The 16,869-nt window shown below is 35.7% G+C and overlaps 1 protein-coding gene across 3 annotated transcripts in view; it reads left to right on the top strand.

Annotated features, from left to right (window-relative positions):
• Positions 1–16,869, top strand: part of LOC140136782 (breast cancer anti-estrogen resistance protein 3 homolog) — a 97,559-nt gene that overhangs the window by 38,531 nt on the left and 42,159 nt on the right. For all 3 annotated transcript variants that reach the window (XM_072158372.1, XM_072158373.1, XM_072158371.1), the window contains exon 2: positions 13,008–13,105. In XM_072158372.1, coding sequence (XP_072014473.1) covers positions 13,008–13,105 — 98 coding nt within the window. The remainder of the gene's footprint in view (positions 1–13,007; positions 13,106–16,869) is intronic.

Below are 16,869 nucleotides of genomic sequence, written 5' to 3'. Positions count from 1 at the left end.
CCGCTGGCAGTGATCAATGAAGTTCACACTTTCTACATTAAACAAGGTCTAAAAGATTATCGTGAGCATAATTGCCATTAATTGGAATAAATATTTGCAGATGGAATTTGGATGAAAAAGATGACAAATTCCATTGATTTTGGGGGTTCATGAAGCCCTTATTTTTGCTCTTGGAAAGGAATAGCAGTTACATCATCATCAAGCCGAAAGTTCAGAGGTAGAATTGCGTTTCATAGTGCGAAATTCCACTTTGATTTTGGCAACAGAATTCCACTTTGATTTTGGCAACAGAATTCCACTTTGATTTTGGCAACAGAATTCCACTTTGATTTTGGCAACAGAATTCCACTTTGATTTTGGCAACAGAATTCCACTTTGATTTTGGCAACAGAATTCCACTTTGATTTTGGCAACAGAATTCCACTTTGATTTTGGCAACATAATTCCACTTTGATTTTGGCAACAGAATTCCACTTTGATTTTGGCAACAGAATTCCACTTTGATTTTGGCAACAGAATTCCACTTTGATTTTGGCAACAGCATTTTACAAGAATCTTTATATTCTCCCCATTTAGACCCTACTTATTGTGTAACAAAAATCTGTGAGAATCTCTTTAGGCCCTTTACAATTGATTCTTAGTTTCCTGTTTCCCGCCCGCGTCCAAAGTAGAGAATTGCAAAATATTTAATTATTTTATTTATATTTTGGATTTTCTCTTTTAAAATAACTTTTAATAACTCCCATTTGCTACTTTCTGACTTTGATTATCTCAACTATAATGATGAATAAACAAAGAACATAACTGTACCATTACTTATGTACAAAATCAAACATAGTTGTAAAATAATTAAATGCATGCTCCTTGTCAAAAGCGGGTTGATGTAGGTTGCGACCACTTGTTTTAAAATAAAGAAAATAATAGATAATTAATAATTAATAATTAAAAGTCGCCTCATCCCTTGTTTTCAACCATGAAACAGGAAACTAAGAATTAATTGTGAAGGGCCTTAGGTTCACACAAATCAGTTACAGAGAATATCTGTGAGAATGGATTCTTGGATTCTCGCCGGATTTCAGAGCCCGATGTTTGTGATTTCAAATTACTTCGATTTTATATGGAGCTTGGTCTTATCTCCTCTGGTCTTATTCAGTGGGTGTCTACAGGCCTACATGTACAAAGAAATATAGTATAGATGTGCATAAGGTGTTGTAAGATTTTAGTGAAAGGTTGCTACAAAGGTTGGCATGGTCATGGTGTTGTTGTTATTCACCATATAAAGTCAAATCCTTGGTGACAGCAAGCATACACAGTGGCTACTAATATTCCATTATTATAGTATAGATGTGCATAAGGTGTTGTAAGATTTTAGTGAAAGGTTGCTACAAAGGTTGGCATGGTCATGGTGTTGTTGTTATTCACCATATAAAGTCAAATCCTTGGTGACAGCTAGCATACACCATAGACATACACAGTGGCTACTAATATTCCATGATTCCATAACCTTTTAAACTTCAGCTGCCAGTCATCATATGTTTATGAAATAACTGCAGTTTCTAGACACCTTTTATACCTTCAAAATCACCAAGATTTGAAAAGTCTGTGTTTGAACACAGACCCTGGTTTGAACTGATGATCCAATGGATTTAGAGACCCTGAATTTAGCATAAAACTGAAGGGTATTCAAGTTCTGTTTTATGAATAACCAAAATAATATTAGGCCAAAAAAAAAAAATATTGTTGTGTTGCCCTCAACCACCGACCCTAAATCCTGAAAAATCAGGGTCGCAATTTTTTTATTTTTTTTTTTTAATGATGATTTTTACAGATTTGTTCAAAAACTCAATGTTTTTCACTTAAAATTAATATTTTATTGTAAAAATAGAGTCTTTAATTGTTGTCTAACAGGTATCCAGTTAAGTCAAAATTGACAAATGTCCCCTAGTTGAACAAGCATTATTTAATATTTGAGGGGATTTTTAAAAACTGAAGGTTTAAAAAAAAAAAATTAAAAAAAAAAAATTAAAAAAAAATCCTACCGTCCTACCCAAATTTTTTTTGGCCTTATGGCTAGTGGAATACTTGGAGTATTTAGTACTAGTAACCATGAGCAGATTCCATGATCTATGTGTTTATTTCCTTTCATTATCAATGCAGTTTTGCATGTTGACCAAAATAGGAACAGTTTACCCACAATAACAAATGGGAGTAGTCACCCACAATATTTTGTATAGAAAACTTTGTCTCTAAAATGTTTGATCAAAACCTTCAACTGATTCCATAATCCATCATATAATTTGTAATGCATTGTTTCCATGGAAGTACAAGAGATCCGATCTTTCGCAATATGAACTCTTTTCTTGAACTCTCTCTAGTTGTGGCATCTGTGGTAGCATCAATGATTTATGTATGTGGTTATGCTGGTTCTGTTGTGGTGGTGTCTACATGGGCTATCTGTTACCAATCATTCAATTTCAAGTGTGTGTGCCCTCCAAATTGACCATGATACCCCATATATGAACTGTGTTGAACTGGTTGCCTCACCCTTGTGATGTTGCCAACTCCACATTATTTTATCATGGATTCCAATCTGGATTCTATCATTATGAACTTTAAAAATGATTTTTGAACTTGGGATTTTGCCAAAATGAGGAAAAGCCAACTTGAGGTCATATTATAGTAGACATATTTCAATTATGAGCAACAACAATAAAATTTATTTTAGCAAACAACTTTTGCAGAATACATGTATGATATGAATTACACATGTGAAGATTTGCGCCACAACCAAGAAACATTTGTACATGTAGCTCAAACTGGGCCCAAAGTGATGCATGCAGGTTCTGAAAGACCCATTGGTTTATACATTTTGTATCTTCCCACTAAAACGTTGTATTGTCAGTAAAAATATTCAGTACTGATAGCAACGCTGATGTGTAGCTCGCTGTTGCAGATTTGTGGTGCCTGCGTCGCTCGCCGCTGCGTGCCTGCCTCCCCCTCGCCAAGGAGGGTCATGGATATCAATTTTCCTTGGATGGGAGGAGGAGGAGGGGAGGCTAGTAGAGGCGATGTGGAATTGCACATTCTGCAATTGGTATAATATTCAGCTCTTGCATATAATTATTGAAATTGAATAGAAATTACATCTAGAGATGTTCTTGAAGAAAATGAGAAAACATTGTTAGGTCATTTAAAAGCGCATTTCGTGATCCACAGCCTCATCCCCCACTTTTCTCAAAAAAAGTTGAGATTTTTATATCACTGGAAACCTCTGGCTACATAATGTTTATGTACAAAATATTTCTTGCAGATTAATTCGTTTAGCAAAAATATTTTGAAATTTGAATTTCGTTCTGGTGCACCAGAACGAAATTACAACGTATTGTCTATGGAGCAGTGTAATACACATAATCATGCATAACTCACAAACGCATAATATCGGAATCAACTGAAATTTTGGGAAAATGCTTTTTTCGTGGATATGTACTGAAAAATGTCATAAAAAGAGGATGCTAGGATCACGAAATACTCCTTTAATAAAATCTTAAACGTTTTATGACATTTCTATGGAGCAAGTTAGGTTTCAATGAAACAATTAAAAGATTGCGTTACAGTTAATTGAATGCATTAAATACACTGATCACAGGGATTACTCATTAATTAAAATTCTTAATTAATCAATATTTGTAAATTTCAGGCTGGACATGATTATTTTGATATAATATCAGATAATCTACAAAGTTATTTTATTGAGTCATGCAGCATGTCACCCCAGATGGTACGAGACAATCTATTGAATTTTTCTCAGTTTTTGTTGTTTTTGAATGAAATTCATATCTTGTTTTTTAGTCAGGTTTTAGACATACTTCTGCATAGTTCTACTAGAAATTGTTTATTTGATCAGTTAATCATCTCTATACACTACATGTACCTCACGAAAAATTCTATATACATCTGCATAAATATATAAAATAATATTTCTTCAGTTTTTAATTAGGAATTGTAAATTAAATCCATCGCCTCAATAGTTGATATTAATACAGCATTTTACACTTGCATCAGCTGCAATTAATCGTCCAGGTGCACTTTATTACGCATATCTCAACCATCATTTTGTAATTTTTTATACCTTTCTTGAATTTTCATACATTTGGTCACAGAAAGTGTTTTTTCATGCCATATAGCCACAAGCAAGTTTGACCAGTAAACGAGTCCACTATTTGATATTATGAAATAGATTATACTTTATCAAAATAATAATTTTATTAAATTATATTAAAAATTCTTCAAACCAGTTTATAGCCAATAGATTTAAGTAATCTTTTGAACTTGGTTGTAATAGTCAATATTATTATAGTTTTAATTTGTACTTAGTAAGAGGATATATTTCATTTTAAATAGATTTTTCATTAGTTGTTAGATTTTAAGCTATTTTTTGCCAAAGGGCTGGGCCGTGTTCTTGTAATAAATTTTGTAATACCTAGATGGGTGGAAACTTGGTGTTAAATTTGTTGGATTATCTCAAGCTTATTCAATATCCAATGCTAATATACTTCAGGACATTTTTTTTATTGTGGAGTCCACCAAAGACTTGTCCCGGTTGGTAGGTTTTATCCAGATATTCAAATTTCATTTTTTAATAGGAAATGAAGGAGACTAGGCATTATTAATATAAGGTTTTCTTTAATTGACCAATTTTCAAATTGAGGTCAATCTTAGATATGGAAATTATAAAATAATACTTTTATTTTTAACTTGGAGATGTCTGGTGCCAAATACCTTGACTGGGCACAATCTATAATTTAATTTGATTGTTTTCTTTATGATAGGCCTATAGATCATAAAGCAGCCTAATTTAGGAAAACGAAGTAAATTAACCTTGTCAGAAGCTGTCATTTTCCTGAAAGAAATCCATTTGATGCCTTCATCTATGGTGGCGTTTATGACAATCAAGCTCAGACAAGCGCCAAGACATGTTGAGCAGAATCAATTTTTACTTCGGTATTTCATATTACACTAGGATCCACTTCCACAACATGCTCATCTATCAGGGCACAGTTCTTTAACCCCAATACATTTGTACATTCATTGCATGACCTTTGAAAATTTGAGTACAAAAATTCATACTCTGCAACTTGAGGTCAAATTTTGCACTATGATGCTGTAATTGAGGTTATTGGACTATGCCATTAGGATGAGAATATTATCATGATTATAGCCGCAACATAATTGATCAGAGTGGGGGAGGGGGCAGGGTTCCTCCAGATGACACATTTTTTCTTTCTTTTACAGACAGAAATTTCCCTCCAAATGGCAAAATTTCCTGGGAACATGGTTCTTGAGTTCCCAAGCTTTTCCACTTGCATACTTTTTTTGGCTAGGCTCTATATCTTCAAATTGATTATTACCGACTCGTGACTCATTTTGTTTCTTCGCATTACATTTATTATTTGAAGGAAATGTGTTTAATTGTACGAACTAAATGGGTAAAACCTATCACAGCCACTCCCTTGATGTCAGCACAGATTAAAAATTATCAGGATAGGAAAATATTGTAGGCCTTGCATTTTGGCTATTCCAGTTTCAAATGGGGTTATCTGAATGGGTGATTCCATTTGAAATCTACCCCCCCCCATGTGGAAGATTAAGGTAATGTCTTCCAGGGGGTGAATGCATTTCAACTGGAATAGCCCTTTGTTGAAAAGAGGTTAGATATTATAGGTTGTGTTAGTTATGTTTTTGTGACCAAATATGGCAAATGTTGCGGTTTATAAAGATTGTGTGTATGGGTTGATAAGTACACTGTAAGTGTAAGTGGATTAGGATGAGGTTGTCGGACTTGAAATTGGGTTGTAGGAATTATGGGATAAAAGAGAGGTTGAATTTGCTCCAAGGTGTTAAGATTGAGGATATATTAAAGGTTTAGCAGTATTATAAGTTTAATTTGATTCAAAATACCCTACAAAAATATTTACAACAGCCTGGTAGTACATGTTTTTTGTACGTACCACATACCAATATCACACACCAACATCGCCCGGTTAATAATTACATTATACAGCAGAGACACTGAAATGAATACCCGGGATTGATACACGTGAATGTGCTATGCATGATTTGAGATTCAGACGATAAGTCTTTGGATACCGGGTTAGAAAATGATGAATATCTCGCGTAATTGATTTAGTCTAAAGAAGCCAGATTTTGTTCCTTGCACTTGAATATGTCTTCAACGTATATGATAGTCATTAGCTTGCGTCTTGAGAAAGAACCATTGCGTCTTGAACTCAAAAACTGACAAAAATATTCTGATTTTATATGTGCCAAACTATAGTGCAGCGTAGGCTAGCTGTACTCACTCGTGCAAGCAGTCTAAAGCATATGACCATTGACCTCATAATGGCGTATACATGCTCACTCATACACAGAGAGGTCAATTACCAGGCTGTTGTCAGTAGCCTTAGTCGGATGTCCCTCGGGCTCATACGTCTCAAAGGTCGGAACAAAATGGCCATGGGTGGCTGTGGATTCAACCTACCAATATGGCGATTTCTGCCATGAAGATATTGGGGCGATGACACTGTGTACCCAGTCTGGTAGTTCAGTGGGAGCAAGGGACCGGTCATTAAGAATTTTGTCCCGGTTGAAGGGGAGAGGGAAACTGGATCTCAAGAATGCTGAATTTTAAAACACACATTTTCAGTGAACCTTCTGAATTTCAGAAAAACATTTTCTTTTTAAAGGGTGTAGTCTACCCTTTGCCACACCTGTGTTTACTGGATTTTATTTGGCACATGACAAATGACAATGCAAACTGGTGAAACCTTATGCCAGAAAAGTGAGACAATTCATCAAGTGGGAAAAATATCCTCAAGTTGGTAACCAATTTATTGCCAGCTAGCAGCCATGATGGAGATTTGCTTGTTTACCCTTGTTTGTGTGCATGTTTCAAAACTGGGATGCTTTCTATGCTATAACTAGACTTGCATGCAAATTGTTCCTTCTCCCCTTATCCAGTACTACATGTACTTGTATGGAATATGTCTAGCTGGTGTTGGTCTAGCCTGAGACTAGCCATCCAATAAGCTAGCAGCAATATAGGACGAGACATATGGCGGCACATTGAATCTAGTCTTTGTTCAAATCACTGCAACTTGATCATCACTTGTAATTGTGATATGGAAAAACTATCTCAATGTGCCTGCAATTTTAGCCTTTCTGATTCAAATTCACATGGTGTCAATGCATCAGATGGCACAGCCTCATAGATAGATACCAAGTTCTGTGGATTTTAGGTCAACAAGTCCACAAACTGAAAGGAAGTGAAAGAAATGGTACATTCACTATTTCACTTCAGATAAGTTTAATATTGCACTTTATTGATCATGGAGGTTCAACTTCAAGACACCAAACATCAGGGCCGTAGCAAGCGGGGCGGCCGGGGATGCCATGGCCGCCCCACTTTTTGAGAAATTTGTTATGTTTTTCTTTATATCTTTATTTCAATTTTGGCATATATTTGTAATTTGGCCGCCCCACATTTGTGATGGCCTCCCCACATTTTTCAACCTTGCTACGGCCCTGCCAAACATGGTATTCACCAGTACAGTGATGCAGCTCAAAGCATTTTAATAATATGTGCAGTTCCCTATTCAACCTACCATGTCAACAAAATCCCCATCACAGCCAGGATGATCAACTTTCAAAAGTACAATTAGTGCTTTGTACAGGGAAATTCCAGCCCAATTTTTCACAAGAGCAAACTGATAGGCCTATATTTCAGAGGGGGGGGGGGGCATTGACATACACTAGAGTCCTTGCTTAAAAAATATAACTTTTTCATTAGCCTTTTACATCTTCACATGTCTACTATCACCATACTTTTACAGTTGAGTCAATCCTTGTACCAAAATTGGGAGCCATTTTGACCTTTTGACCTAAATGTAACAGTTACCCACAAAAGTCTGCTACAGTAATCAATCTTATATTGTAAACCAAAAAGTCATGACATGTTACTATGGTGTATTGCGAAGAGAAAAAGTAATGTTATAATGGATACACTTTAATAAAGTTAAATCTTTTAAGGGGGTACTACACCCCTCGATAAATTTGTGTCTATTTTTGCATTTTCCTCAAAAACTAATAACACAGTGGTAACAAAAGTTATGTATATTATAGGGGCAAGGAGTCCAATTACTACACTGGAATTTCAGTGACCCAAGACAAGCGGTATGTTATTTATGATAAGAAATAAGGTACCACTAGGATGTACCTCGTTTCCTATCATTATATACTGAACCGCTTGTCTTGAGTCACTGAAATTTCAGTGTAGTAATTGGATTCCTTGCCCCAATAATATACATAACTTTTATTACCAGTGTGTTATTAGTTTTTGAGAAAAATGCAAAAATAGTCACAAATTTACCACAGGGGTGTAGTACCCCCTTAAATAGTTTCACCAGTTTTAAACCCAATTTTCAGGGTTTGGGGCTGATACAGAGTTCTTTGATCTTTTAAGTTGTAACAAATTGCATTGGTTGACTTCTAGTTTGTTGTTGAATAGACCTATTGTGCTACTTCATTATTAGACTGTAGTGTTTGATTATTTGTGATTTCAATCTTACGTTCCTCTTTGTTATACTATAGTTATAAATACTTGTAGTATGCAAGTAGGACCCAGTTAAATGCAGGGACATGTAGGATGTTATAGGCAACTTGGGAAGGGGCTGATGGGGCTTGATCACTTTATAAATACCTAAAAAAAGAGTCTGAGTCTGCTTGATTTTAACAATTTTATAAACCCTGACAACAGCCAATACGACAAAAAAAAAAAAAAAAAAAAAAAAAAAAAAAAATACCACACTTATTGGGCACCCCACCCGGTACCCAAACCACCCCAACTCATAGATCCCAGGGTTGAACAACAAAAAGGGGAAATGAACTTCCCAATTTCTAGAGCAGCCCCACCCAAGAAAAAAATACAAAATGCAAGGTTCTCACTGACTGGTCTATGGTTTCACTTCTGTGTTGGTAGTAAAGGAGTAGAAGCAGAAGATATCTTACACTTCCCATAATGCATTTCTTGCATTTCAGTTGTCTGTACTGATTTGCGCTCTAGTGCAACATGGGATGGTAGTGACAACTCACAAAATGTACCTCAACGAACAGAGCACATCCAGAGCTTGCAAAATATGTCAATTGTTTTGATTATCAACCCATGTTTATTGTTTAGCCAGTTTGTTCTCAAAATGAAAGTAAAGGGAACATGTACAAATTATGATGAAATGAGGTGATGTATCATGTTGCAAAGGATTCTGGGAAAGGTAAAGTATCTTCCCTGGAGTAGAGGCATGAGAGGTAGGAAAAGGGGAAATGTCAGGTAGAAGGACTAACAATGACAGACCATTAACATTCACATGAGTGAAAAGTTCAAATTCATTTGTTTGTGGTAAATTGAAGTAATCAACAACAAGTTATTAATATCTTGTTTACCTGAAATTTAAATGGGAACCTTTCACCGATTGACTGGTTTGGCGACGGGCCTTTCCTTTTCAGAAAATGAATTGTGTAGTTTGTTCTTTAAATGTAGGCATTATTAACGATTCATAACAATTGTATGGAGTTGTGTTTGTGATACTATTGATTAGATGCACAGCAGCTGAAGGGAGTATCCCATTATGCTTTGCGGTACCATAATAGAATTGAATACCTGAGTGGAAGAAGGGCCCAACTCCAATTTTTTACAAAAATGAGTTAGACCCAGCATATTATTGCCAACAGATTGTTCTTCCTTGTGTGTGAAAGATGAGCCAAAATCAACTCTCCAAATAGTCTTTCAAGTACACTTAATCATGGTTTTCATGGAAGAAAGGCCCAACTCCATGGAGTTGGGCCCTTTTTCCACAAATATTGGGTTAAAGAGGAATTTTGTTCATCCATGAAATCTGCTTTTCACTACAATAAACTTTCTTGACATGCTTCTACTTGTGCAATTAATGGATAATTGCCAAATTTCTGTAGCTATTTATAACACATCTGCTTACGGAACTGGCACTTGCAGTATATTAGTGGAAGAAGGGCCCAACTCCAGTTCAGTATTAAGACCTGTACCGTTGCCATGGAAACATCATATTTAATTTTGAATATATGAAATATTGTATATTCATGTATTAAAGGTCCCCTGAAGAGGAAAACATTCTGCCTATAAAACTTTTCAAAATATTTAGTTTTTTCCTAATATCTCAAAAACAGTTTTGATGGAGTTGGGCCCTTCTTCCACTCAGGTATTCAATTGAATGTGTCATTGAAAATGTACACAAAATCCCTCACTTCAACTTTAAATAACTCGTTTAAATCAGGGAAGCTTAGACGTTTGTTTGCAAAAATATGACCCCTAAAGTATTGTGAAACTATCCATAGCTCTCAATATCTAAGCGGCTCTTGTTTATTTTTGGCATACATTTGCTATGGGGCATGCAGATATACTGCAATGCATGATGGGATACTCCCTTCAGCTGCTATGGATTAGATGTATACGGGAGATAAAAAATATTTTTCAAAAGTTGACAGTCAAAGGATTCCACTGTTGCTTGTCCCACACTGTAATTTAAGTTAATTGTGGTTAATTGTAAACGCAGTCATCCAATGCTCAAGAATAATTGTTATGGTAGTCGACTAGTTTGACATTTGATGCTACGGTACTTGTTGATCTGTTTGTTAGAGTTATGTATTTGCAGCAAATCATTTGCTACTGTGTTTATATTTAATTTCAATTAAGATACAATTGAATACCTGAGTGGAAGGAGGGCCCAGCTCCATTTTTTTACAAAAATGAGTTAGACCCAGCATTTTATTTCCAGAAGACTGTTCTTCCTTGTGTGTGACAGATGAGCCAAAATCCACTCTCTAAATGGTCTTCCATGTACACTTAATCGTGGTTTTCATTGAAGAAAGGCCCAACTCCATGGAGTTGGGCCCTTAAAAGGAGAGTGGAATGGCAGTGAGCCGTATTTTTCCCTTTTGAGCCATTTAATTAAAAACTGCAGATTGAATTGATCTTATAAGAAATGAGTCAAAGAAGCCAATAATCACATGATATTTGAATGGTCTTGCAGTTCTTGAGTTAACACTGAAAGTATAACAAATGAAAGTTTTGGGCATTTTCCCACACCTGAGAAAAATGCACTTGAGGTGGAAATGACACCCAATATATATTCTCCTTTATAGAACCCATAACATTCCTCTTGTGTGTCAGCTTATTTGTGTCAATATTTTAGTTCAAACACCGCTAGGTCATGCTTCCCTCCGACCCACTTTAAATGAATTGTTCCAGTATAATTATGGATGCAATTTTGATGCTAACAAATTGATTATATGTTTGGTCTGAAACAGGCGGAAGAGGTAGGTCGCAAATTTTGGAAAATGTTATTCTGAAATTTCGAGCCACCCCTGGTCTGAAATAATACATGCAATAATAATGCATCCATTATATTATGTAGCAGAATAGAATAAACAATGGAAAGATTCATATGGTTGAAGCAAACACGCAACCCTGTCATATGTGTAGTTTCAAGCAAACATGAAACCTATGGTAAGCTTGAATTCCAAGGAAATAAAAACTGAGACAATATTGGCATTGATGCACTTTGTTTTCATATCTCCATTATCAGTGTTTGCTTGTTCGTTTTAGCATGCTGTGCTCATATATGTGTTGCAGGAGGAAGGCGTTTACACTCCATCAAAACATTTTAGTCAAACTGTTTGATGCTGTCAGTTTGTCTCTCAGGCCTCCACTTTTTTGGCTTTATAAAAATGTAATATAAACACTACCTAAATTGTGTTTTTCCCAAGATGTATAAATCTGTTTCTCTCTGCTTTGTAGGGCGAATCGAGACGTATTGCATTCTACCTTGATATCACCATGTGGCTCAAGACATTGAAACTATAGCACATACCCTAGTCAAACCACAATAAACCATGACAGCCAGAATATTTAATACCATTTTCCTGTTACTATACATGTACCGGTAGTATTATTTGGTATATATGTAAGCAGGTGAGAAAATGTCATGCCACTGTGACACCACTGTGACCACCATGTGGCTCAATACAAATGAGCACATTTGAGCACATACCCTAATCAAACTACAAACCGTAATCAGCCATAATACTTATTCCATTTTCCATAGGGCCAAAAAATTTTTTTTATATATTTGTGTACATCCATATCAAAACGATGCACTTGTCGGCTGCTACATGTGTCTCATTTCACATAATAACTGAGAATAAATACCAGACTCATATCAAGTGTAGGTCACTTCAAACCATCCCCAAATCAAATTGTATAAGAAATGTTATCTGTATTCCCAAACCATGTGACTTGGGATGATTTGAAGTGACCTCCACTTCGGAGATGAATCTGGTATTTATTCCTAGCTATTATGTGAAATGAGACACATGTAGCAGCCGACAAGTGCATCGTTTTGATATGGATGTACACATTTATTTTTTTTCTATTTTTTTAATTTTTATAAAAATAAGTAAAATTCAATTTTTTTTCCAAGATGGAGTATCTCTGGACCTATTTCATGGTTGAAAATTTAAAAAAGTCCACCAAATCATTAAAAGACTATGGCATGAACACAAATTATAACTTTAACTGCATATTAAAGAAACAAAATGGTGTTTTTTTTCAGTCACCATGAATGATTGTAGCATTTAGCTCTAGCAAGGTCCAGAAATACGCCAAATCCGGGAATTTTTTTTTTAAAAACAAAAAAAATCCGCCCGCCCGCACATCCTCTTTCAAAGCTGTGGAGGACAAACAAACAATTTTTTTTTTTTTTTTGGCCTAGTTGCGTTATTTTATTCTAAGTGAGAAGATTGCATACCACCATGTGGATCATACCTTTGGATCTTAATTGTGCACATACCCTAATCAACCCATAGTTAGTAAACCGTAGCAGCCAGAATTTCATATTGCTTTCTGTTGTATTATTTTGTTATAGGTGAGAAGATGGCATTCCACCTGGACACCACCATGTGGCTCAAGACACTGGAGTTAGAGGAGTATAAAACGCTGTTCTTGCAGTACCCCAATGTAGAGGTAAGGAGGCAGCTATATTGTATCTGATGAGTAAAATGATATCATCATAGCCCGCATTCAAACATGGGATGGCTTACTCGATCATCGTTATTAAAAAGTTTGGGACTTGACAGATGTAAATATGTATGAGATTGAATGGGGGGGGGGGGGTGTTGGGGGCATGCTCCTTAAATTTTTGCAAGGGGGGACGTCAAGGATTAATTGCCCTGTGCATCTTCCTTTAATGCATAAAAAACACTGTGTTTTGGGCCCAAATGGGAAAAAATTGCACAATTTTGAGTGCTTTGTCCCAGTAAAACCAGAACGAAATATGCTCGTCCCCCGACCCACCCTAAATTTAAATACTTCCGCCACTACTGCCTTAAGTTCATTGCCTTCTTCACATATCTCCTCTGGTAGTTTCTGAAGATTGTGCCTGGTGCAATGTTCAATTAATACCCCCCCCCCCCCCTTGATATTGAATATATTTAACTCCATGCTCTTTGAACGCAGTTACAAGCCACTTTTATTCCAAATCAGTTGAACTCTACCACCCTAATATAAATTGCACTTTCCAAAATTATCACCTCACACCAAAATAATAATAGTCCGGTCGTCAGCGACAAATGCCGAAGATTGATGACCATGGAACTAGATCGTTTCTTGTCGTGCACACAAAAATACAACCTGGTTCATTGAGCAAAAGTCAGTCATTTGTTGCTAATGATTGAGCTATAGAATCGGTTCAATTGCACTGTTGCATGAAAAGATATAGTACCAATTGACTGCTATTATTTTTCTATGGGAATACGCGTATCTCCGAGATTGTCTGAGGATGAGTGGCATGCTGTCCATATTCAAGCGTTTTAGATCCCAGATGAAAGACAACTTTGTTTTTTACTTAAACTTCAAATCATGAGATTATACTTAGTAGAATGTGAAAATAAAAGGCAAAAATTAAGAATTGGCAGGAAAACAGTTTTGATTGAATGTCAAGTGGTCTTAATGTTTTTGTACCGGGGCCAGCAAAGCTGGCCGCGGTACTTATTAGTTGGATATAAAAAATTGCTGTTTCTAGGCTATGTATGAAACAGAAATTCATGAAGAAAGCACGTACCTGAATCAAGTTGTTTTTATGATGTTTTATGCTAGCTTGTAATGTGTAAACATATAACTTGTGGTTGAACGGGTATCAGAAATATTGTGTTGATTTTGCATGGTAAGGTAAAATAGGTATATGTTTTAGGAAAATAATTTTTCTGAATCTAGACTAGGAAGTTTTGCTGGTTCTCTTCACTTGAACACTTATCTTGGCAGGCTATGGGATCATGTGGGCAGACACACCGGGTACCATACATGCTTTGTGTGAGTTCAGTATCTCAGTGTGTTGTATGGAATGTGATCCAATATCTCTGGTGAGAGCTACCTGCTGAGTTATGATGACATATTTAATTTACACATCTTACTCTATTCATGTTCCTAGTGGTCTGTCTGTGGTGGTCTGTTATCTTAATAGGCCTATGTGTTGGATAATTTTCAACTACATGTAACATGTTTGACCATACAACATGCAGTAAACATGGTAAAAGTTGAATCCCTCACATCGAAGACCTGTAGGCCTATTAATAAATAAGCAATATCACTGAATATTGGAAATATGTACATTTCCTGGTAACACGATGATGACCAAAAGCTATTGATGCACACATCACCTTCAAATATTTGGGTCTATTTTTATGATGACAAATATGTCACAACTAGAATGAAGCTTAGGGCATAGGTCCTAAGTAATGATTGAATTTTGTTACTTAGAATATTGGCTATCTTTTAGAATACCCTACCACTTTTTACATTCACAGTGTGGCCTTAAAGGTGCTATTTTTGGGTTAAGTTTTCGGAAAATAATATTTCTCGAAATTTTGCTTGTTACTTTGTATGCTTAAATTCTCAAAAACAAAAAGAGCTATGAATGAATTAATCTATAATATAGGCCCTAAGGTGCGAGCGTCGGTTGTTTTTTAGGCCACAAGACCATTTAGCAATCCATGTATGTGGGGTATATGTGTAGGGGTGTTTGTACCCTAACAGTGTCTGCTTCCTACTCATGCCATCCAAACCTGGTGATAATAATATTTGAGTAGGAGGACATGTGAATTAGCGTCAACTAATCCTTTTCACCAATAGGCCCTACCACCAATCAACCAGTACTTCCCACCATCCAAAATCTCCCTATTTTGCCAGCCAACAATCTCACATAATTATCAGAGATTACCCCATATGTTTAATTGCAAGCATCCAACCAAGGCCAATCAATTAGATGTACATCCTTGAATCACAATTGTCATTTTAAAACCATGTCTCGCCTGTCAAATATTACACATTACAAGCATCTTTCAGAAGGATTATTTAATCTTCACATGAAATCATTCCTGTCCCGGTACATCCCTTTTTAAAGGGTTTTTTATTAAAACTATAAATATTTACTGAATATTTGTAGTGTGAGTGAAAGAGGGTTATATATTTGATATCTATAGTCATAATGTATGCTAAATAAATATCAGCAAGCAATGTGAAAAGCAAGGTTAAATACCATCCCAAATATATGAATGTTATCCAAATATTGATTTGAAACATGAATAATCCTTCTCCACTTGACCCTGCGATTGTGTTTCACATCCAAATGTTTATTTTTGACAATTTTTTGGAGTTTAAGGTCAAGGATTGAAAACAAATGGAAGAGAAAATGTTCCTCTTGAATTGCAGACACCGAACCAATGGGCTATTCTAGTTGAAATCCATACACCCCTAAGACTTAACCTTAATCTCCTACATAGGGAGTGTAGATTTCAAATAGTGTCACCCATTCAGGTAAACCCATTTGAAATTCACTCTCCCTGTGTAGAAGATTAAGGTCAAGTCTTCCACACAGGGAGTGTGTATTTCAACCTGAATAGTCCATTATGATTACTTTAAATAAGGGGCTTTTATCTTGTATGCGCAGAAGGATATTATTCCAAGCAAGGCTAAATATTTGGATTTCCAGAGTTTAAACTCAGACTGGTTTGGGAGTGATTTCTCAGCCTGCTGACTAGTACAGGATTTCCACCCAGTTTGAACTGGAGCGCTGAGATTTCTTAAATTACCAGAAATTGATTGTATTTTGTGGGGTTGAAGGAAGGTTAACAACCCAATTTATTAAGAATTCTAAAAATAATTTGCGCTGCTGTACATGCTGTTTGTATTGTAAATAGCGAGAGAAATTGTATGTTTCTGATTACATTTATTTGTTTATTTCAAACATTACTTGTATTTTATCAGGATTTCAATTTGGAAGTTAATGATTTTAATCAAATTACTAAGCTTTAGATCATGTACACCCTGCTTCAAAATCTGGCAAGAAAAACAACAACAGTCAAACAATTTTTTTCTAGTACTGACAACAGCAGTTTTCTTTTGATACCATTCAAGAAGAAATACTAACACTATCAGTAACACTCAAACTAAATACTTTTTTACTTGACACTATGATGAAATACCACTTGACTCTGTTTCTTAAATTAACAGGTTCCTGATTAGGATAGGTTAATCACCTTAAATCTCCCACATGAGGAGTGTAGATTTCAAAGGGAGTTGCACCCATTCAGGTATCCCCATTTGAAATTCACACTCCCTCTGTGTAAGATTAAGGTCATATTTTCCACAGGGGGTATATGCATTTCATCCGGAATAGCCCAATAGGCAGGTGCTTCACTGCTTTTAAATTGAAATGTTCCTGATTTCAATAT

Source organism: Amphiura filiformis, chromosome 17 (genome assembly GCF_039555335.1).
Source record: "Amphiura filiformis chromosome 17, Afil_fr2py, whole genome shotgun sequence".
In the NCBI taxonomy this organism is placed as follows: domain Eukaryota; kingdom Metazoa; phylum Echinodermata; class Ophiuroidea; order Amphilepidida; family Amphiuridae; genus Amphiura; species Amphiura filiformis.
This window is presented reverse-complemented; position numbering and strand designations above follow the sequence as displayed.